The 24,797-nt window shown below is 42.5% G+C and overlaps 1 protein-coding gene across 2 annotated transcripts in view; it reads left to right on the top strand.

The window, feature by feature from the left end:
- The window catches only part of nprl3 (NPR3 like, GATOR1 complex subunit), a 32,016-nt gene that overhangs the window by 4,185 nt on the left and 3,034 nt on the right, over window positions 1-24,797 (top strand). Inside the window, exons 2-13 of one of the 2 annotated variants that reach the window (XM_022224565.2) lie at window positions 13,216-13,520; window positions 15,177-15,270; window positions 15,704-15,836; window positions 16,075-16,146; window positions 16,633-16,786; window positions 18,235-18,310; window positions 18,754-18,859; window positions 19,558-19,749; window positions 23,003-23,109; window positions 23,581-23,701; window positions 23,835-23,894; window positions 24,064-24,241. In XM_022224565.2, coding sequence (XP_022080257.2) covers window positions 13,403-13,520; window positions 15,177-15,270; window positions 15,704-15,836; window positions 16,075-16,146; window positions 16,633-16,786; window positions 18,235-18,310; window positions 18,754-18,859; window positions 19,558-19,749; window positions 23,003-23,109; window positions 23,581-23,701; window positions 23,835-23,894; window positions 24,064-24,241 — 1,411 coding nt within the window. In that variant the 5' untranslated portion in view covers window positions 13,216-13,402. Of the gene's footprint in view, window positions 1-13,197; window positions 13,521-15,176; window positions 15,271-15,703; window positions 15,837-16,074; window positions 16,147-16,632; window positions 16,787-18,234; window positions 18,311-18,753; window positions 18,860-19,557; window positions 19,750-23,002; window positions 23,110-23,580; window positions 23,702-23,834; window positions 23,895-24,063; window positions 24,242-24,797 lie in introns of those variants that run through there. The other variant, XM_087139122.1, reaches the window with a different exon arrangement.

Genomic DNA, 24,797 nt, shown 5'->3' with positions numbered 1-24,797 from the left:
TATTTTTTATGTGTTTACCAAAATTCTTGAAATTCTTTGGATCATTGATTTTGCCCAATTGTTGAACTTAAGTTATAATGGCGTCTGACAGTTAGGTGGCGGTATTACCTTGTTGTTAAGGCAAATTGTATTGAGAAGTTCTCGTTGATGTATGTTCTTGTTTAAATGTTACAAAGAACTAAAACCATGCTCTAAAAGGGTCAGAACACTTACAGCAATTAGCATCGCTGCAAATTAATCCTTCCACGCGTTTTGTGCACATTCCCTGTTCCGAAAGTAAACTTGACCGAAATTTCCATTTCCTATTTTGGGATGTGGGTTCTTTGAACTGTCTGACCTGCCGCGCGAGCGTTAAATAAAAAAAAGCTTTGGACATGGTGAGGCAATTAGCCTGATCAGGAGGTTAAGGCAGCACTTTCTAGCCGACCATTTGTTATAATTATATGACACAAATGGCTCACCGAGGGCTGGGTGGTCCCGTCGAAGATCAGACTCGAGACGAAACACGTCTTTGCCAAGTCTGGCCATGCACTCCGTTGGGAGAGATCAAAATTCAATTTGTCAGTTTGTAAGAAATAATTTTCTGGTGATGATTGTTTTAAGATGCAGGCCTGCAGCATCATTTTGGAAAAAACATTCTTTTATTTGCATTCATCGTCAGTATCATCGTCATCAGTAACCATTTTCATCCCTCCTCTCATCGATCATTATATCTCAACTGTCTTCCCAGTATCGGCACCTGGGATCTCTTCCTCTCATCACAGAGGTGGTGAGTGATGCACATTACAGTCGTGCCTATAATTAAATCATCAGCCTTGCAGGTCAGGAGTTCATAGCGCATGCGGGATACATTCTCACCAGTGTTGAATTTCCTGACTCCAGTCGAGCCGAGTCATGACTCAAGTAAAGTTAAGGCGTCGGGAGCAAGGACGTCGAGTCAAGTTGTCGGGTCAAGGACCTTGAGTCGAGCCCAGTCACGTTGTGTAATCGGGTCGAGTCAAACTTCTGCCCAGTCAGATCAAGTCTCGTTTATCTGAATATTTAAACACCATAAACAGGAAGTGATGCATCTTCGTTTTCACCTATGGCTTGGATTTGAGTCTGGAATGATTCACGTACAGAACCGTTACTGATTATACCGAAGTATACATGTTCTTATTTTTTTTTTCAAAAGCAAGACAAAAAATGAGCCCATTCCATCAAGCGGTTTTTGCCCGAACGCAGCGCATAAAATGAAGAATATCTTTTCCTGACAGGTTTCCGTTGTTGTGCTCTCTATCTAGAAATGGCGAGACTCCGTATCGTTGCAACGTTGGCTAAAGCTCGTGGTTTTCCTTGTAATCGTACTCGTTTTATAAGGTTGTCCCCATTTTCATATCTCTCCGTTCATTCCAATGGAACATAATATTATTCTGTACCTGTAACTTCTTTTCCTTAAAAGTCATCATTGCGCTGCCGTGTTATTATAAAATCCGAGTGTAAGTAATTCCAGGAGAAGACAATAAATCTCCCGGTGGAGACTCCTGACGGCAAAAGAGTGGCTAATTATATACATGTATGGCTTGTTTGGGGTCGTGCCTTTCGCTTGCTGCATTTCCCGAAGGTGGATCATGGTTTGTGAACTCGCTCACGCGAGGGCCCCCAGTGAAACGCAAAACGGGAAACGGGTGGTTCGCAGAGAAAAGTCCGCCCAACCAGAACCACATGGCGGGGAAATCACAAAGGACCAGGCCAGTTAACTTGGCGGTCATACCTGGCACGCGATCCGTCGATGACTCTCCTACCGTCGCTGGAATAAAAAAAAAAGAACACTTGAAGAAAAGAAAAGATGCCCTCTGTCCCACATACTTTGCATCAGTTAGTTTATGATCTTGTTTTTGGCGATCTTGGTTTTTTTTATGCAAGAAAGTAATGCAGTTGATGTTTCACATGGGCCCAAGGAAATTTTTGGTGGAAGTGTGCCGAAACCATTTTGAAATTTTAAACTTCATTGAGAACTAGCTTGTTCGATATGATTACAACTTGATAAAAATCCTGCCTGTTTATGTGGGAAATCTGGGGCGAGGTGTGACCTTGTACCACGTTGGATTCTTGCCGGACAATACGCAAAATGTAAAAGTAATTTCAGATTTCCAAGGCCCCCACCTTGGTCGGTATGCTAGGTGTAGTAGGTTTGTGCGTATTCCTTTGGCCTGAACTGGTTACGTGTAGTTTACAACATTTTCACCAGAATTCGGTGAGGAAACATACTCTGCTCGCCACCATCATTTAGTTGCAAAGTTTTGAACTTTAGAAGTTCAATAAGCGACCAACAAGGTGAATTCGTGCTTCCACTCCGTACGCCCATGCAAAGAAAGGCCCCCGCCCTTTTAGCTCAAAACATATATGCCTTAAAAATCCTCGGGGTAGAAAATCATTTCCGTAGGAATTATCTCCAGCACTCCTATAGGGCTTCATTGTCCTTGCTCAGTACCATAGCAAATTTCCGCCCAGTCAAATCATTAGGAAGCATCGTCTGTAGCAATTAGCACTATACGTTTCAGGTTGTTGTCAAGCCATGAGTAATCTCGGCAGTGATGGTATTTGCACGCAACTTGTTGCACAGTGTGTGTAAACATTTTATCCCCGACCCGAGCCCTGTCCATTTTGAAGGCACTTCGATGAAAAAAGAATGCACCTCTGTTTCGGTTGCCCGGAGTATATCCTGTGTGTAGAGGTAAATGTATCTCTGGGTATTGTTTTAGCAAATGGATGAGGATAAAGTCATTCCTCCCGTTCATCTCGTCTCATTAATGTTCGGCGCGGAAAAAAGTCTCCCAGAATCTGATCACTGAAAAGAGTAGTGAACTGGGCTGTCGAGGTCATGCCGCCCAAATGAGTGAAATCTGCATTGTTACCTTAGTATTAATATGTCGACGTATTTCGTGTTAGATGTAAAAATCCTATCAAAAGGATTCTTGACACCCGAACTGGTTTATTGGACGGGGACACTTACAACGAAGCTTATCAGTCCAAGAAATTATTTTAGCGCAGAGTGATATTAATTTTTCCTTCAACCTACCTATATAGTATATAGGTATATAGTTTAACGTAAAATGGTGTAAGATGGAGACGAGAGTGCTTTTCATCTTTCTAAATACTTAAAAAATATTCTACATGGATCTTTGACCAGTTCTAGACTTGTGTTTTGTTACGAGTTTTGATTGACCAAGTGGAGAGTTCAGTCGACTTGTAGTAAGCATTTTGCAAAGTAATAAATGAATGTTTTATCTCCTAAAATCTACAGCCTTTTAGGAATAAATATCACCTGGGGTCGTAATCGTATTGAATGATCCGCCATACTATCGAAACTTCTTTAGGCGTTGTACTAACGCTATTCACTAATCTCAATGTCCTAGTCTCTGTTTGGCTGTGCTCTGTATATTTTACCTTCCAAAGCATCGATCCGACAAATCACCGCTTTGAAGACAGACGTGACTGATTGTCAGACTACGGGTTGTGATTAATAACTGGAGTTGTAAGTATGTGATGTTGGAAATTGTGCGGACCACAAATTGAATAAAGGAGCGGCTATCCGCTTTAAGCAAGTACTCCCCTCATCGGTTGAAAATATCAGAGTTGGTCAGTGTTCATTTTGCTGGTAGCGACGCAATCATGACGCGTACATTTTATAGTCGTTATGTGAACCAGCGAAGTGCAGTTTTGACCAAAGGCGCCTTGTAGCTAGGAAATTGCACCCTCTGTTGGTCCAGCTCGGGGCTCGTAGACACAGACTTTAAGCTGAGCAGTTTCGTATCGTAACTCTGAATTGTCACCGTTTTTACGAAAATATCTCTTCATGTATAGCGTTTGCAGTGTTGCCTCTTTTCCACTCAACCTTGCTCTGGACCCAGTGTGAACTCTTCATGGAACTTAATAGGGATGTCGCTTTTGTTTGGTCCTTGTTGGTGGGAGAAAGGGGTAAGGGTAGAAGTGGGCCATTGTAGGCGAAGCCCTTTTTTCTAGAATTGCTTAAAGTTTTGGGATCATTAGCTGTGGAAACGTGAAAGGGCCTGGTTGGACTTGGCCCAGATTGGCTCTATTTGGCCCCCAGAAAATATGAAACGAACCGTGTGCCGTAATGTGACAGCGGGATATTTGTAGTTGAGTTGAGAGTTTTAGCCTCCCTGAGTCTGTCATCCTCCTCGCAGGTGAATTGGCTGCTTGGTACATTAAAAAACAACAGAAGAACACCACCTAACGTGTACATATATTCGTGGTTTCTTCCCTAATGAATGCATTCACATGCTTTTAAAAGTTAGCTCACAGGTTACAGAGCTTTATTAATTAGTCACTTCATTGCTTTCGTGACAAGTCCAAGGGTGGCCTTGTCCCATTGCCGCCTGTGTGCCAGGGTGCTGTCGACGATTGAAAGAAAAGTGCACCGAGAGGCCGCGACGGTCCGTCTACTATGGCGACCTACGTCGGCATTGATGACGGTGGTGGTGATGATTATTACGCAATTCGTGATGGTAAAGTCCTTCCGTTCACCAAGTTTGCCGCCTCTCCGGCACCCATCCTCATCCTATTTGACAACGTTTGCCTGAATTGAAAGGAACAGATGAAACTGGATGTCTTTTGGTCTTCAGATTCTCCTTACCAGCAAGACTTCACTATTTTGAAAAACCTCGTTGTACTGCATTTCGGAGCAGAAAAGCATCTCAGCAAGGGATGGCATAAAAAAGGCATGAAGTACGAACAGAAAGGGGAAGAAGTTGCCACATCTAACATTGAAAGTCCACTGGACAAAAATGAAATAAAGGAAACAATGAAGATGAATCGAAGGGTGGGGCGTACCGATGTGACGTCATTTTAAACCAGAAAGCGTAGTGCAAACGAATAGAGTACGCACGTGTTGGTTCAAGCGCTGGTTCTCAAACGAATGCCTTTTACATTGTGCGCGTGACGTATTCACTTCGGTACCCCCTAAACACCGGCACATGTTATTACCGTATACAGGAATACAGAAGTATAGGGGGCACTGGGCAAGACTAAATTAACAGGAGGAATAAGAGATCAATGAGACTGCTTCATGCAGGGCTTTCGTTCAACCCCGAGGAATAATGACAAGTGACTAAACAAGTTTCCGTATGTTATGGGAAGTCTGTCAGATATGTTAGATTATGGACCCCATAAAAAATTCGCCAACCAGAGTTGGAAGTCATTACTGTGGCGGCATCGTACTCTTGGGAATGTGGTACGTGCGCGTTATATGCCCCCAACCAGAAGGATCGTCTCGTGACTTTCAAACGCGCACATTCTTCAACTGGACGCACGCATGCATTTCCGCAAGTCACAAAGAGTTAGATTAGGATTAGCGCCACGACATAAACGGCGTTTCCTCGGATTAGTACGTAATTACAAGGAAATTGCATTTCGTGGCCTCGATTAGTTTCTAATTTAAAAATTAAATTTCCAAGGTTTTCCAAGTTATTTTTGTCAAATTTTCTTCATTGCCAACCTCTGCATCGGAAACACTGTATGTCCCTTTCCTTTAATTTTCCTACCCCGATGTTTGTGACTGTCTGTTTCTCTAGAGCAGGAAATTACCAAGCTCAAATTTCACGGCCTCCACTGGTACAAGACTAGTGTACTTTTATCTGCGCGCAAACGAAGTAAATATTTAGAGTGAACTAAATAAAAACAACTGTTGTTTTTGAGTGACACCCTGGTATGCCGACAGTAGCGCAACCCTTCGCACGGTCGTGAACTGGCTCACTTTATACCGGTCATGACGTGGCGGAATTTGGCACGCGATGGCGGCATCAATCCATTATCGCCTCGCGGTCTCCGTGCCCCATGTAAAATCGGGCGTGAACAGTGCGACACGCGAAGCTGTTGCCGCAATCTGCGCTAGCCATCTGCAGCACATGTAGCTAGCTTGGCATCATAATCAGCGCGACGGCTTTGACTTGTTTCGCCAATCTTCAATTGGGACGCCACCCATGACTTGGCCGACACGCCAGGCAAGAAAGGGGCCGTCCATAAAGTACGTACGCACGAAATGCCGACCTTTCAGACCCCTTCCCCTGTACGCATGGCGTACGCACTGGCTCCAACCCCCTCCCACCCCACATATCTTTTGACTTCTCAGGGTACATGTACAGTGTACCTTGCTTTAACAAGATTAAATGTCACAGTACATTGTACATCTCGCCCTGCAAAAGGTCATAAGCGCGCTTACGCCCTTTTGCCGGGAAGGCAAAAGGGCTTATGAGGAGATGCTGATTGCGCCTTGCCGGCGCTTTCAAAATCGATCCGCGAAAAGCCATCCTCATGAACTCGGTAATAGAGATGTATTGTACGAAAGTGTCATGATTGAAATCTCCCTGATCTTTAAACCGTCCTGTAGTGCATACACAATCTGAAAAAAAAATCAGGGAAACTGTTTTGGACAGGGATGCGCCACTATACCAGCAGAAACCCCCTGATAAGATTTATCGAAACTATAAAAGTGAACTTGTCTGGTGTTCACGCGCGTCTTTCCGGTATTTATATACACTGAACCCGCCCATAGATTTTTGAGCCCAGTTACCGCCGATTCCACGAATTAAACTTATGCCTCGCTCTCCCCAGTGGAACCTCACCTCTGATGTTTGGGGCTGGAGCCGTAAAATGTAATTACATTGCGTGAGATCATCTTTGAGATAAAGCTTGGTGGATTTCCTCGACGATGCGAGGCAAGGCCATTCTAAATATACTCGAAGCTGCAGCTAGCAAATACGTTTAACGATAAGGGAGCACTTTTGCACCAAAGGCGCGTACGTGACAGCCGTGCCCCGTGTGCGTGTTACTGCAACACTCCCAACTTCCTACTGATAGTCGTATATAACCGTCTTATTAAGGGGCAGAAACACAATTCAAAAACCTAAATATTTGAAGGCTGTCGTATATTTAGGGCATACATACCGGGTTTCCCCTTACTAGTCGTGCAGTACAGCTCGAGGAGGATTATCATTATGCAAACACCATGGATCGCTCCGGGATTAGTCATGAGCCCTTTTCAAGCTGGGTGACTAGCTCAGTTACATGGCCGTCAGCCCTCCCGTTCTCCACACCCCTGGCCACGGCGAGACTTGCTGGAGACATGAACCAGTGAAATCCCCTCATAGCACGCAACGCTAATTCACCTGCCCCGCACGCGATACCATTCCACCATCTACGACCCCCCCCTCACAAAGCCATAAACGCACCAATGGGTGCCGCGAGAGGGACAAGGGGCTTTCCCTTGGAGGAAAAATGGGGGGGGGGTTGTTGAAGATAAAGAAGGAGGAGGAAAGGGAATGAGGATCATTTTGCTGGTGTATGCCTCAAAATACTCCGCTTCCACTGTTTTTGGCTTTGTCAGTTTGCTGCTAGTTAGTGGCCACCCCTGAAAGCGCTTTCCTTTTCCATTCCTGGCGACGCCCATGGGCGCATCCCCTTGTTTTCATCGATTTAGCTTAACAACGAGGATTGTTTGCTGTAGTAAACCTGCAGAACAATTAAAGTTCTCAACTGATAGTCACGAGATGCATTATATATTTTCCGATACTCTGGCAAATTTCGGCTGATTACTGCTATTAATTAGTGGTATTAGTATGCGGTAGTTGGTAGAATTATCGGGAGAGTGCGGTTTGACTGTGCCTCACCGTTTCCCAAAGGGAAAATGACACTGTACAAGTTTAATTTAAGCCTGTGCCATAACCCTGTAGGCCTAAGATATAAAGAAAGAAATTAGTCAGCTTCTACTGTCATTTCTTTTACCTTCATTTAACAGTGCCATTGTAAAGCCAAATGGTTTTTATTGAATGACACATCGACCGTTGTCCTGCTGAACGGCATTCCATTTTTTTAAAAACTATATACAGAATTAGGATAGCCGAACATTATATCACCTGTTTGAGACACGCAGAGTGTCATTTTTGAAAACTCTCCAAACAGCCTCAGCGCTCCCCATCCTTCAATGTCAGGCGTGCAGACTGCCGGATGATATACCTTGAACTGAAAGGTTCAATGACACGACAAACTGCAGTTGTTCCAGAAAAACAAAGAATATAAATCACAGGACTCTTTTTTCCGGCGATCTTCGAAGAAGTGCGTGAGGGTTACTGTAGCGTGTCAAAGGAACAGTTTTGTAATATCCTTTCCACGGGACGTTTTCTGTTTCTTGTCGTCGTCACGGAATTTGCTTTATTTTTTATCCCCTAAATGCATCCCCCCAAATGTTATTTAAATCTCCAATATCATTATGTCACGCAAGTAAGGAAAACGAAAATGCCCATAAGCGATTTTTTCCTGAACCACCTTCAGAATAAGTTCAGTTACTTTAACTTCTAAAAAATCTTGCGCAGAAATCCCTGTTGAACAGTTACATTCATGTAAGTCAGTTGTTCGTCCCAACCTTACTTCAGTATTGGGTTCATGCTAAATTACTTCCGATGGCACAGGATGAATTTCTGTAACTGTACTTTCCAAGAGCGTGCGGTCACGTTCTTTCCGTATTAACAAACATTTTCTTCAACCCCTAGACCTCATTCACAACAGAAAGAAAAGGTTGGTATTTTCAAACGCGCTTATCTCAGATTGTCCGTTTTGCAAGATTTTGGGTTTTTCACTTTGTGAAAACACCGGCGACTTGTTCAATCATCAATGGACAGCCCGGTTTGTGTAGGGTCTGTAGAGAAAGTTGTCATTTTCGCCAACCTTCCGAGTCTTTCACAAATTTGACAAGCACACAACTCAGTTACGGAGCAAACGAGAACAACAACTTTGTGATAACCCAACCTGTTTAGAAATGGAAATGTAGTTTTGACTAACGAATTATATCATTTTACCTTAAGGAGAATCTCAGTAATACGGGCAATTCACAATGTACGCCTCCAAGAATATGCAACGCGTTGGCCAATCACAATGCACGAAATCTGTCGACCATTTCCAAAACGCGCATTGGGTCGAGGGATTTCGCGCATTATGATTGGCCAGTGCGTTGCAAACTCTTGGAGGCACACCGTTGTAAAACGCACGTATTCCATCATGCACGCAGGCCAAGTAGCAAGGACGGATGTTTGATGATAATTAACTCTAACCCCCTAGGCTGCATGTAAAATCATATTGACATTGAAGGATTTGTGGTACCGTTAGGGCTATGCAACGAAACACTTCTTCACCATAATGTCCAACCAACAATCAAACAACCAACAACTTGATGCAAGTAGGCCTAAGCTATTGCTTCTCTGTTCAGTCGCGTTTCACATCAAAGCGGCCTTAAAATAAAAATACCGCGTACAGGACCCCTTGTGTCCCAAACGCAAAGATTATGACCCTCGAGCTTGACCAAAAGAGGTGCAATGTGTTTTAGCAACAGGGGCTCCTTTGGTCGAAACTGAACTTTGCCGGTTCACGAACGACTGTGAAATGCACGCATTACGGTCGCATCGCTACCAACAAATGAACACTTCCGACCATGATGGCTCTTTTCAACCGATGAGGGGGTGCTTCTGCTAGAGGAGGATAAAAAAGTTGTTTTTCGTCAAACCGGGCACTCATTCCAAAATCAACACACTTTGAGACAACTTAAATATTACTGAATGAATGAATGAATGTACAGATTGCAAGCATGTAAATATGAGTTGAATACCGGTACGTGGTCCGTGATGCATGCACATATTTTTTAAATCCCCCTTGATTTGGCTAGGATACGGACTCAACGCGGCACTGTTCCCATCGTTATGGACATTACGCCTTATTCGCTAGGGGTTTCTTTGATCACGTACGCCAAGATAAGATAGCAAGAACATAAAGTAAATGAAAACGATCGATCATGACCTTTTGCAACTCGGGGGTTTTGTTCCCTCGTTTTCTCCAAGGATTTGTGGAGAGAGGTCGGGGAACGGTTTCACAAATCCGGGGTCGATAAGAAGTCACTAATATTTTGCTGATGCGAAATCCAGATGAAATCGGATACTTGAAAGCAGCAGCCTTTTTTGAGGAGTGTGAAGCGATGACTTAGTCTGATGAAGGCCTTGAGGCGTTGCTGGAGTTCTTTAGTATGACGTAGGCCTGTGTTGAAATATTTGATGAATATTGGTAAAACATTTTTGTTGACAGAGTCTTACCGTTTTGAAATGTTAAATTAAAACTTGTCTTTTTAATGATGTATTTGCACGATGATGTTGCACTGCAAGATATTTGGTTTTTGTTGCGGGTTTTTATCCAGTAGGTGTATTATTTTTACTTTTAATGTAGATTTAGCTGTCATTTATTTTAGTGTCACCGTGTCTGGTAGTATAGTTGGCTTTCTTACAGTGTAGGAAGGAATAGAGACGTCTGTCCCCTGGAAAGATCGAGACATTACTGTTGCCAGGAGCGTTAAGTCCAGGTGAAATTTTATTCCCCGTTCGCGCAAAACAGAGGAATCCCCATACTGCGGTTTGGGTACTAGCGCGATGACATTCATTCATTACTTAAATATCCATTTATTTCCTAAAGTTGTTCCGAGCATGTCATACGCCGTTGACCATCTGTATGGAAACTGCCCATTATAAAGTTTGAATTATTATTATTATTAAAGTTTCCCCATTTACGAGAAGGTGAGGCTGGTTACCAGAGCTGTGCTCAACTGTTCTATATGCGTCGTTTGTGAGCTTTGGATCAGAAACTTTGTTGTATGAAAAAGGGATTCTGAAAATGATGAGATCAATACCAGGAATTCTCCTTTGGGCCTACTTAATGATTCTCGTTTCACTTTTTGTCCGTACAATAACCTCACAAATGTCCCGTCAGCCGTGTTGCCATCTGCAGTGATGCTGCCCTGCTTGAATTTTCGCTTTTGCTGTAAACACCAAGCAGCCAGCTGGTAAAATGTTAAAGTGTTTGAGAAGGATGACCTAACTTTAGGGCAATCGCCTTGGGATTACAGATAACTGGTGCGCCGACATCTGTCCCCACTATTTATCAGATAAGCAGATGTATAACTGCTTTTGGTGTAACTCTAGGCTGTACACCTTTGGTCTGCAAGCTGGAACAGCCAGAGCCATACCCATTGTTAGTGTTGCGTGTTAAGTGCTTGTCGTTTGCGGTATTCCATTATCATGCAATATTACAATAAACTGATATTTATCGTTATCGTCATCACTGTACTTGGCACCACACCAGTACATATAACAATCGTGATTTTTTTTAATGTTTAATTTCTTTTCTTTTCTTTTCCTTTTCTTCTTCTGACCAGGCTCCTTTTGATATAATCCGAAACGTGCTATTCAGTATGTATGGAAGAAATGATGCTGCTGCCAAATGTGTAAATAATATTATGTAACAGTCTATACCCAAAAATACCAAACCATTTTCATTATAAAGTAAATTAAATCAGAGATTTAAGAAATGAACATGGACAGTCAGTACGATTCATGAGTCGTAAATTTCTTTGGCATTTCTAAGAGACGAGTTTCCTGGTTGAATTTATATATAATTTATGTCCACTCAAACTTTCTCCATCTGTGAAAGCAATGAACGTAAATGATGATAAACTGCTGGTAAATTCAAATCCCTAGCGTACATCGACCTTTGACCTAAGGTTAGGCGGAGCTGTTTGAACGATGCCCTTGGGATAACAACAGTCAATTTGTTAGCCATTTTCACCGCCAGTCCGTTTGGCAGAAATCAGAACTGGCCCATAAAAATTATTTTCCCCGCAGCCGCATGCTTCTGACTGTTTTATCTTTTCACAAGGCCAAAGTTTAAATGCTCACAGCCCTCACCTGGTTTCCCTCCAGCAGGTTCGGTCGGAGAAAAATAATGTAGATTTCGTGAACGAAGAAGCTGCCGGCAATGAATCACAGCTCAAGGTCTAGCTTTGCATAACCTTGATGATGCACAAAACATTGATTCATTTATTCTCCCAAAAATTATAGAATTCTATCAAATCACACCAGCTGTACTGAAATGCCCGCTGACCTTAAAGTAGCACAAAAAGCGTGCAAGAGGGCGCTGCTCGTATTGTGCGTACAGAAGAAAATTCGACAATTCAGCTCGGTGTTGGACTTTTTAGATAACGCTGTATATTGTTATATTCATTTGTATCTAATAGTTGCAATTAATTTTGTCAGAGTGACCCTGAATAGGTGTTATGAACGCAGGGCACCTAAATAGGCCTTAACCATGGAAATGCCCTAGATGGCCACCCTAGGGTGGCCAATTAAAAAAAATAATTACTGACTTTATGATACACGCAGTAATGTACCTGAAGCTCTCACCTTGTCAAAACTAGTTTATTACACGAACTCTACAAATCGCCTTTGGAACATAAGTTCATAAGTTCATAGTCTGACCTTTTTTCAAAAAGATCATTTTGTGGAGTTTTCATTACTTCTCAACTTCAGCACGTAACAAGAGTAAACACATCGTTTTTTACAGACAGGGCAGGGTGTACCTCCTAGGCCTAGGATGTAATACCCCACCCCCTGCAAACAAACCGCGCTGGATGGTCCATTTGATCACTTCCCCCACGCTTTGGTAACCAGAAACCAACAGCGCATCTTTATGTTAATGTTGAATTTCCCAAAAGCCAACACGTGACAAAAAGTGGCCTTGCACAAAGTGCACCGGTTTGATGCAAGTCGAAAGTACATCTTCCAAGTGTATAGCAACAACAACTTTTCAAAGACATAATGCTTCTGAAACGTTATATACTGTTCTTTAATGTATGAAAATTATTTGGTATGCCTTGTAAATTGAAAAGTGCACTGTTTAAGAATTAAACATTGCTAATGATTTCCTGGACAAATGAGGGGACTATTGCTTTGATGTCATTAAGGGAAGACATGTTTTCAGAGTATAGTTTTTTGGTTCAAATTGTAAACTTAGAATTTACTTGGCGAAAACATTTTTGGCAATGAGTTGCGTGCTTGCTTAATACTGTAATACCATAACAATGTATCACCAAAGAAAGATAAGGCTTAGCGAAAAGATTTTTAAAAAATCAGCAATTGTGAATATGGAAATACTCATAGGCATATAAACCAAAAATGCAGCAAAATAACGTTTAAAATAGACAAAAAATTGAAATGAGGTTAACTGAGACCATGGAGGAAGGAATAGTGTATTGCTGAATTTGCTTCTTACATACCGAGACTATACATAGGTGCATTTTGGAAGTTATTTTGTACATGTACAGTATATATTTTATTTGCGTTGCAGCAACCCTGTCAGGGGTGTCTAGGGGGCGCTGTTACAGCACACTGCCCACTCGAGCAGTTTGGATGCACAATCCGAACTATCGAACACGGAACTACGTACATGTACATACGTGAACATACATGTCCGTACGCAAGGAAGCAAGACAAGTACCGATGGAGGAAGGGACACATGGTGCGACGAAGCAAAAATGCCTGGAAGGTCAACTCCACTGAGTGTTATTTTAGTGTCGTCCGGTTCAAAAGGAAATCGACTTCTCTTCCGATATCCCTACCAGCAGGAAAGTGACGAAGAAGTTGTACAAAAGAGTATGTAACTTACTAGTCTGCTTGTGCATGTAGTTTACGAGCCCAGTACTAGAGTAGGCTGTGCCTTACTGTGTGGCGTGTTCGTCGCCTGTTTGTCCTGGGAGTGCGGTGAACGACGAACCCCCAACCCCAGTTATGACGGTTCTGGGGGTAGGTACTGTTACCAGTACTACTAGTAGTACTCAGTAGGCCTATTGTACTTTTGTAGTTGTGGTGACTTGTGTTGAAGCCATGATCTAGGGCCTAACGTAAGGTTAGTCCATCTGGCCCACGTCACAGTCATGACAGTCAAGAGCCAGGAAAAATCTAGATATGTTTTTTTGAATGAGAGGAGGTGGCGAAGAGCGAAAACGGTCAGACTTTGACAGATTTTGAAGCTAGAAATATCACTAAATCCCCAAAAGTTTCACTTTGGCATTTAAGAAAGCCAGTAGGTGGGGAGAAAGGTATTTTTAGTGAGTCTTTGGAATTTTTGGGAATCGTTTTCACCCTTTCACTATACACGTATGTAATATCGTGGAGCATTAGTATGACGATCCCATCCAAAATCAAAAAAGAGGAATACTAATGCTCCACTCAGTAGAGTTAGTATACATGTACTTCTAGAAACCAAAACACCGCACAACCCTCCCTGTGTGCCTTAAGGCCTTTTTATTTGGTACTTAGGGTTGTATCATTAAGGCCATGAGAATGAATATCCCGGATTTCTGTCCACTGCCGGCATACTGCTGAAACAGCAGCCCCAAAATTTCATTATTTTCCAACAAGTTATTATTTCAGAAAAATTGTTTTTCCTGTTGGGAATGGTTAAAAATTGGCTGCAAAGTGCAAAGTAAATTGGGAGTTGTAGTGCGCCATGTGCAAATGGCGTACTTTCATGGTTGGCCCTCTTTGCATGGACAAGTACTCTCTATTGATGCGCAGTGTGTACATGTACACCAACTAATGAATAATGAAAAAAGCTTCATGGGTTTTCAAAATTGTCCCGATGGAAATCCAGGATGTTCACTCTCCAGGCCTAAATGTTTTTGGAATCCAGCCTCTGAAGTAAATTACTGGTGATGCAAAGTCCATTCCCTCAATCAAATTGTGAGGTACATGTACACTGTACTTTATAATTAGAGCTCTTCAAAAGCTCATAGTGGGTTATTAACACCGACCATTTTTGGAAAATTCAGAGTTTTTCCGCACTGGCCCCAGAACTGTGGGGCTCATCGTGGGATTGCAGTGGACAATAAACCCCATTGTTTTGGGGGCATTAAGTCACGATCGCACCTTACCGTACACTTTGTGTACATTGCATATATATGCGGGGGGGCTAGTGGCCAAGCTAGCTCCCTGCAAGTCGGTTCAACGGTTTTTGGAGATGGGGGTTGGAATCTTGTTTTACCTCTTGCAGCTACACAGCTAGCATAGTGCATGTTGCGTGCCCTCCAATGTCAGTCCAGTCAAACAGCCGTGCGATAAAAAGAAAAAGCAGGCATGTCAGGCCAGCTTTACATGGATGCTAACCCCAGTGTACATGAAAGTGAAAATGTAAGTAATATGGTCAGTACATGTACATCTGTCAGATTGTTCTGAATTTTTTTGAAGAGTACCGTCTGTTCCGTGATTCATGATTATTCGTTAACGCTGCGTATATAATTTGCTCTGCAGATCGAACACGCAATCCTTATGCGCTGCAGGTTGCAGAGGATGATTTGAATGACAGCAAACCTGCATCCAGCATCAAACATGGAAAGCTTGTTGGGTGAGAACTTGCTGGTTGCGTATGTTGTTAAAGGACAAGCTGTGTAAGAATATTTGTCCCGTCTGAGCTGGACAAATGGTTGCTGGTCTGTGTGGAAAAACTACTTTGTCCACTACCTTTGCTCATTAGGGTTTTTTTAAATCTGTGGTGAACTAAAATCGAGTGAATACTTGGGCCATTTAATCTGTTATGATACATTTTGTCGGTTTGATTCGTTTCGTTGCGTGTGATTGCTATAGGCCAGAAATATTTTGTGAAATGTTGTCAGGCATTAACATTTTATGATGTAATGTGATAACATTGGCATTTCAACAATGTCATCCATTCTCTCCATTGTACTTTACCTTACAAATCCCCGTAAATTTCTCAACATAACAACTAGTCTCTTAATGTGTTAATATGCTCCTGTTTCTCTGCACATGTTTCCTCATAGCTATTCTGATGAGATTCTTGCCCACATACTGACCACTGAAACTGGCTTGTGTGACCACCGCTTTGAGCTGACCATCGATGATGTTAAATTTGTCGGCCACCCAACCCTCATAGTCGGTGAAGGCAGAAAATCGGTAATTAAATATTTTTAATATGGTATTAAATGTGTAACTTCCCATACTTCTGAAATCAACAACAAAGGTTTAACAGCAGTGCTATTTCCCCACTGAATCAACTTTGTGAAAGTCCTGCCACTGTCAAATCTCTTCAGGAAAAATATCCCCTGTAGATTTTTTCATTTGTATTGATAGCTTAGGTTAATCTGTGTTCAGAGCACAGTATAGATCATTACTTTGTGATTGTATTTAACAGAGAAGACAGGATGAGAAGTCCAGACGAGAGAGTCGCACCATGGCAATGTTCAACCTAGTCTTTGTACTACATGTGAGTAAAATATTCAATTTTCTTTGCTGTCATCTCCACGTGACAACATTGGATGGTACCTTGAGATGCAGATCCTTTTTTAAAGGGAGACATTTGAGGTTAAATTAAATACATATGTGGAATGAGGGGCACTTCTGTTGTGTAGTTTTCAGATGTTCAACAATCGTATTCCTTCTGGCACATAGTATTTTGTTCTTGTATAATTTTTCGTCTAAATTTTTCCAAACTGATGTCTAGCCACGGTACCCATTTCCAGATGGCTACAGGGTTGTTCATCACAGTTGAATATTGGTCATAGTGGTGTTCATTATGTTGGCTTTCTACCATATAGGGAATGCAATAAATTGGGGGTAACGCATTTCACAATTGAAGAACACTGTTGCACGAAGCACAGTCTGCGGTTCTTTTACACATGGATATTGGGTCCTTGTCTTTTTTTCTCCAGAGTGGTCAGTGTTTTCTCTCTCTCACTCTTTCTCAATGCAGGCCAGTGCTGATCCATCAGTGGTTGGATGTTACCACGACCTCAGCAAGCGTCTTGTCTTGGCTCTGAAGCACGAGGAGAGGCGGTGTGGATATCTCAGCCATCAAGCCGTCCTCATGATGTCTGCCCACGATGAGGTGGCTGCCATGCCGGAAGGTAAAAAAAAAAGAGAGGAGTTCAGAATTGACCTACAGAAACATCAGAGAAGAGAAAGCAGCCCACTAGGGAGAAAAAGATTAAAAGAAAATGGGGCTTGGCTAGGGGGTCTCAGACCAGAGGAACTTTCTCTTGATCCCATCCTGCATCTCCAGCCTCTTCACTCGTCTCCTGTATTTGCCGGTATCATATCTGCTTATGGTGAGGTACTTTGGTCTTGTTGCGTGATGTTAGGGTCAAGCTTGTGACATGGGACACATTTGTAGGTGGGTTGGAAGGGGTCCCTCAGAGTATTTGAATCAGTGACGGTGTTGCCATTGACTGTTCCAGGTAGAATGTTATGGGGATTTTGAGGTTTTACAGTATGGAATCACTAAGTAAGGACCATTTACTCAAACAAGCAATACCTTCATGTGTAGAGGATAGCATTGTCACAAATTCTATGTACGGGTACACAATAGGCAGAAACCCATTCAGTATGCAAACTACTGACTCGTCACAGTAACAAAATCGCTTCACAAGAAGAATCATGCCAGCCTTTCCACGACATCATACATGACCAGAAGGCTGATTGGCCAGAACAAGTCATATCAGCGTGGTACATTATGTGTGGAAAAATTGTTCAGGTTTTTAAATACTATCCGGTTCGTAAGTGACTTCGTCACAAAGGCAAACGCGCCACGATGTGCAGGCTCCCATTGGACGATCGCTGAAGTTGCACGTTAACCTCCGGTTCCATGGTTCCACGTAAACGGCAATCAATGCATGTAACTCTATGTGCAGTGCACGTGTGCAGTGGGCGTGGTTTATTGAAGTGACATCGCACTTACGAACCAGATGGGTTATGCTATCATGGGGTTTGCTTGCCCTGAGTGCATAAGAAACCATTTTGCTGAGTGTTTTTCCGTACAGACTTCATGTGTGTAAATGGATCCTATCACTGGTGTAGGGGGTAGCAAACAGGTTTCATCAGGTTTGGTATTTTGCCCCCCCCCCTCTTAGGGGTCTCAAAGTTGGCCACCCCCTTCCATTTCAGACATGTCTCATAAGTTTGTGCACAGGGGCATCAAGTGCTGTCCACATGTATGATAACTCTTTCCAAAAAAAGTCCACGTATAAATTTCATTTTGTAAAATGGTGAGGGAGATTCCCCTCACATTCAGAACAATGTGCTGCTTCCTGTGTACATAAAAAGAGCTCTGTTTTCTGCACATGGTCTGTGGGGATTGCACACGATGCCGTTGTTAAGTATTCTTTATATTTTAAGGGTAACTGGGTACCCGTCATTGACATAAAACAGGTACCTGGCTCTAGAAGTACCCATAAATGCACACCCTTACATTCTAGTAATTTTTCCTGATCTTAGTTCTTTATCCATGTGTTTCTGTTGAACCTCAAATTCTCAGTCACAAAAGTGTGTAACTTGCCCAACTGTGACATTAATACAGATGCTGAAGAATCACCATTCTCCATCATGCTTCAGAAGAGTAAGCTTTGTCGAGACCTCCGACATGTATTCAGTGGGTATGTACAATTTCATTGATAATGATGATATTAATAGGAATATGGACTTAACTTACTCACTATTCCAGGAAAGAGATTGTAGCTCCATTACTTGATTATTGTATACGCTCACAGCTTCCTGGGAAGTATACAGCTCAACGTTGCCCATTATGGAGCAAATGGCTAAACAAACAAAATTATTTCTGGCATTTCTGGTACCTATTTGTATTCCTGGGTAGAAAGAGGGTTAGTGGGAGTAAAGTGACTTTCCCAAGGTCACAGCGTGCAACCAGCAGTTGGATTTAAACTCTTGAGTCACAAACCCCAACCACTAGGCCACACAGTAGGAGCAATTTGCAACATAGTTAGCACCAAGTGCTTGCCTCCAACATACCACTTGTTAACTTAGCGGTCTTGCGTTTGTTTACCCTAAGCACATCTGTTTCATGTGTGTATATCAACAGGTTGTGCGACAAAGGTGTTATTCACGTCTTCATTAATAACTGGATCGAAGTCAGTTTCTGCTTGCCACACAAGGTGCACAATGTGGATCAGATGTTTGTCATTGAGGTAAGATTGTCCCACCCTCCCTCACCCCTCTCCCTTCCCCTAAAAAGGGAGAGAATATCCTTTATTAATTGGTGTCCTTTCCCAGATATTGGTTTATAATTCTTCACCTTGGTTTAGGAATTGTTGATCACAGATGGCTTATTTCAGTATGAAAAAGTCGAAAATGTCGAAATGTCGTCAGTGGAAACACGTCCGTGGGTATTTGCAGTAAAATCACCCTCTTATTCTTCCTCCCCTGAAAAATGAGGCAAAAATACAACGAAAGTCCCAAATCTTTGTATACTTAACAGTTCTTTAAATTTATTCCCCTTACATACACCTGACAGATGATTAATTTCTCTATGGAAAAAATATTGCCAAACTTTACTCTTGAAAGACTTAAGGCCCCCCCCTAGAAATTAGCATCCTAGACAGATGAACTTCACGTATGCCACTATCTTAGATTAATCTTATTTTACAACCATGTAGTCGGGAGATCTTGGAGCTGTTGGTTGGTGTTATTGCCATCATTTATCAGCATTTGCCAGTGTTTGTCCCCAGAGAGCTCTCTCAGCTGCCAAAACTTACCAAAGATAATGAAACAGTCATGTGCCAGTGAGTTGAAGTGTCTCACAGCACTGGACTCTTACGTTTCTCTACCCCATACTGCTTTTCATCACAGCCTGCTGTTAACAGTGAATTCCTCTTGCTTCCCACAGCCAGAGATCATAGAGCAGAGCCTGCTTGCCATCAGACCCTACCACGCCCTCCTCCTCCTGGAAGATGAGAAGGAGCTGCAGCAGTCACTGCCCAAGGACTGCTCGCCGTCGCTGCGCCGTGTCGTCAAGTGGTGCTCCCCGCTGAAAAGCCTGCAGCAGCTTAGTCAAGACACAGATCTGGCTTTGTCACAGGTGGGGATTTCATTGGAACTGTTTCTTACAGAGATGCTACTTTTCCGATTTTAATCGGAAATCCGACTTTTTGGTATTTTTCTCCCCAAATCCGATTTTTTTTCACATTTCCCCTTTCAATGTTTTCAACATGACTGGAAGCAAATCTATGATGTGCATGTATCCTGCTCCGCACAACTGGGTATTTAATCTTGTGCGCAGTCGTCAGTAGAGTGCTTACGTCAGTCATATTGTGGTGCGAAATACGAAGGACAGTGTTGAGTGGTGTCGTCAGTGACTGGAAATACGTTTTAAATATTGACCTTTAACGCATGTAAATCGCTTGTCATGGACAGCTCGATGCATGCACATGCGACATGGGCGATGCATGAACGTATACAACAAACGTACATTGTACATGTAAATTGGATGATCAACACGTGGATCGACTTCATGTTTGAGGGCCGACAAAATGCAGCATCTAATTGTCAAGAGAAACAAGGATCTTCAGGATATTGAAAGAGATATCAAGGACAAATTTAGTGGAGATGGCTCGACGAAAAGGACGACAATGGTGATTTCATTTCTACTTATATTAGAAAGCTTTTGTTTGCCAGGTAAGCCTACCCGGCTACCGATTACCGTCATGACCATAACACTGCGTACTTCCGATCGGGCAGAAAGCTTTTTGTCATGTTCGTATCTTTTCGAGTAAAAAACAGCAGGCTGGCCTACATGTACATGTAGGCTGCAACTCATGACTGTGATTGACCGGTGATGATCAAGAAAGACCTTTTTTGTTTTTATAGCCGACAAGATGGTGAAGATGCATGTTGTGTACATGCACGCAGACCCATGCATTAATATGTATAAAACCAACACCGAGCGATTTTTCCAATTTTTTTGGCATAGGCTAGTGCCATCTCTGTTCTTAGGTGCACGCTTTGAATTGCACAAATGTCTTGTTGGATTGAGGACAGTCAGGGTGAGTTATGGACTGCAACCTTAGGTACGGTGACCATTTAGATACAGTAAGGGAAGGGCCCCCAGTAAGCTAGTCTGGTAGCAAGAACCCCTTTCATACCGGACCAGCTACCGGACTTGGAGACTGGTCTTGTGGTTGATCAAACACTCATCCATCCTACAATCTATTGTTTGTAGTTTGACTGGCACAATCTAACCCAGAAGAAACCCCTGTCATGTTTTTCACACTCTACACTAAACAATAGCAACCCTTCCCAAGCATTCTGCAAAAGCTACAGCCAACGTGGTTTTTCACACAATGGAACTGGACCGTACACCGCCTGGGTGTCGGCCAGGAGCGTAGCAATGGAGCCTCCCTCACCGGCACATCAAAGCCCCTGCCATGGAGTTGAATGAAAAAAGATGTCTGAGGTCACTGAAAAATTCTCCCAAAAACCTTTGAAACCCTTAGTTAACTTTATCATTCCTGGATATAACATTTCAGCTTTATTTTCAATTCCAACTCTTACTTTCAATCAAACGGATTTTTCACCGAAAATAAAGTTACAAGCCCTCAAACATAAATGGACTCTATACTAAGCTGAACAGACCGGACTGTCTAAAAGTTCTTATCTGAGGTTTACTTCTTGAAGTGGTACATTTTGCTTAAACTCCTACCGAATCTGCTTGCATCACTTGTTGATGTACCAGTCTTGAAAGTCTGGATATTGCATTTTTGCCTGCTGGAAGCAAGCATGATTGCTGCCGGTACCACTGTAATTGACTTGTCTCGACCACTGCCCTGAAGATCCTACCTTTCATGCAAGCCTGATTGCTATCATGGCCCAAATGTACCCCCATGTTTGCAGTCCAATCGTAGATTCTTTGTAGTGGCCATGCGACCAATCCGAAGGAAGCATTGTGCTTAAGAGGCGTGGCTAAAGCCTGGCTTCTGCTGCCTGCCCGATTGCAGCCGAAGCACTTGAGCATCGCCAGTCCCAGCCCATGTGTAGACAAAATGGACATACATTCCCAGCGCAGTACTGGGAATGCTCTGTTTTGCATTGCCAAATCTCACTCTTTTTTTTAAAAGGTAAAAAAGGAAAGGGGAAGGATTAAAAAGACAAAGAAAACACACAACTATATTTAATCATTTTTTATACTCAAACGTTTTGAAATGCAAAATGGTCAGCCCTCAAGCAATTGAAAAGAAATGATCATGTGATCAAACAGAAAAACCCCACTGGCCAATCGAGCAGGCACTGTACGCATCGCACCGCGGCGTGCGAGAGAAATGTCACAAAAAGTACACAGTTTGGTGGTTTCTGTTATACTTCTCAGTGGAATAGAAAATTTTACATGCATAATAAAAACATGAAACCTCGGCAAACTGATGATTTTTAGAAGAATTTGTTGTTGGATACTGCTATAGGCAACAACCCCTTATAATGTCTCCAATAGTCACTGCGGGAGGCTAGTAGTGTTTTGATCCTGTTCATGTACATGTACGTAAGCAAGACTCGGGAACTTTCTTTGGCTCGAAATCCGGATAGCCTAAGTCAAATTTTTTATCAACTGAGGTTTGAGTTATCAAACGTGTAGAATGTATAAACTTCTTCCTACCATAGTATAACACGTATACACCTGTGTATATACGAGTCATTCTGTCCATGTTTGGTTTAATGAAGTTGAAAAATGTTAAGGCTTATTTTCATTAAAAGGTATGTTGTTCGAGCAAAGGCATGTCCGAAAACTGCTGAGCTTCCATGCTTACGTACGATGGCCCACCCAGCAGGCAGAACATAAATGTACTCATCTGAAAATAATGTCCAGCTAAAAAATTCCAGACCAAACCCAATCCATTCGTGGAGTTGCCTTATTGCATGCAGCATTACACGTGAAAAATATCACACCTCAATGCAAACGCTGGCACTGCATGCCATAGGAAGTTTAACGTTCTTTGTTTTCGTGTTTTTTAACACCCACTTCTTCCAAAGAATCAACATATATATATATATTACAACGGCGTTCCACTGTACTTGTAGGATATTTTTGTACCACAGCCTCATACTTTTCCACATTGTGCCCAAAGAGCTGTGTATGGTACCACAATAGGCCATGCGCATTGGCCATATTCAGTCAAGTTCAAATTGCAATCCACCTCCCAAAACTTGTCAAGCTTTGTATGTTTATATAATAAATGGGAGATTAGCTTGTTGAGACATTATCCAGAGGTGTGCTAAGTTTTTCTCTTTTCAATCATACAGTTGTTGGCAGAGATGGACTAATGTCCCTTCTGTTTCCCTTGTAGGTGTTTCAGATTGTAGGTCACATGGTCTACTGGGGCAAAGCAACAATAATCTATCCTATCTGTGGCAGTAATGTGTACATCTTGTCACCCAGGGCCCCAACATCAGGGTAAGTCTTTTCAATAAGGAGTTTAGTAAAATCTGGTGCCTGTTTTGGACCCTTATTTTGTAAAATCTAACAGAGACTTTACTACTGTCAGAGATTTTGCAAAAAATGTCATGACACACTTGGACTTAAGCCCTCTATTTCCAGCTAACTAGTGCAGACATTTAATTCATTCGACCACGAAGCTTGCTGGGGTCGGTTGGCTTGTTGAAGTCAAGTTTGAGATAATCATAACGTACATGTACCACAAGGACTGGAAATAGGGTTTTTTCTCCTTTTTATCCGTGCTGTAACCAATAGACAGAAAATCAAACTTGAAATGATGCATCGTAAAAAAAGCTGATTTGTTCTGACAAATATCAGACCCTTTTCTGGTCAAGGCTGCTATGCCAGTACAACTTACCTACATCTCTTTCTGAGACATTGACTCTAAGACAGACAAGAAAACATCTTCCTTCATAAATTTTTATTCAGAAATTCCCCGCACCATGAAGAGTTCCGTGATGTCACAGCAGGAGGGTGCCTAACAGAGGCCCTAGCCGCATTCTCACAGCCAACCCTGTTCAGCGATGTCATGAACATTGGAGAGAAAGAGGTACAAACTGCCCCCCTACCCTCACCTCAGTCACCCCCTGCTCTCTTATTTTCAATTGAATTGGAGCAAAAGAAGTTACGTATTACAGATACATATACTTTAATGAATCTCTTCACGGTTTTTGTGTTGACAGAATGAGGCTGAGAAGGTGAAAATTCTTGTCTGGCTGCTGCAGAAGAGGCTTCTCATACAGGTGAAACCAGTACAACTTTACTTTCTCCATGTGTATGAAGACAAACAGAGACTTGTTTGTGTAAATGTGTCTACAACAAACCAAAAGCTTTACATTTCAGAGCTCTCAAGAAAGTTGTTGAGAGATTGTGCATGAAAGCTCATTCAGCTTGGCTGATTTCTTATTGCAGCTTCATACATATGTATTCCTGATGATGCCAACCGAGAGGCCAACCCAACTCCTGGACCTTCACGACCAGCATGTCAAGACGTCCCCATCATCGTCAGCATCACAGGACAAGAACAGCTCAGCCAGCACCAACCCATCACACCATAGTTCCACAGGAAATGTTGCAGACAACATGTCGAGTGAGCATAGGTTATGGAAATGGGATTAGGGAAGAGCAAGACGTACTGTGATCTTTTGCCTGGAGACTTTGCTCACCTGGGAAAGTCTTATAATTCACCCATAAACCAGCAATGAGGCCACTGGTGCACATCTACGCACCCCAAGGGCCTGTGGTTGACCAGAAGGGGGGACTATTTCCCGAGACTGAAGGCCATGGGAAATAGGACCTTCTTCTGGTCACTGACAGGCCTGGGGGAGGGGGGGGGAGATGGGCATGCACTGGTGACTGAATTGTGCCAGTCCATATGTGTTTTGATGTTACAACACAAATCTGTCAAGAACGTAAAATAAGAAAAGAAACTTTTCAGGATTTTATAATGGAACTCTTTCAATTTAACCATAAAATTCATAAGCAATTCAGGAGGCAGTGTTATCATTCAAGGAATTCTTGTAGTTTCCCAAGATTCCGTTTCTGAGTTCACTGTTCTCGCCATTTGAGGGTGCTGTAACCACTCAAAAACTTTGAGTATGAAATTTTCTTGGTGTGCATCTAATTCATGTGATTAAAATCTGGCG

This window comes from Acanthaster planci, linkage group LG07, assembly GCF_054643075.1.
Source record: "Acanthaster planci isolate LZ-2023a linkage group LG07, COTS_SCS, whole genome shotgun sequence".
Classification (NCBI taxonomy): Eukaryota; Metazoa; Echinodermata; class Asteroidea; order Valvatida; family Acanthasteridae; genus Acanthaster; species Acanthaster planci.
Note: the sequence above shows the minus strand (reverse complement) of the source record. Positions and strands in the feature narration are given on the sequence as shown.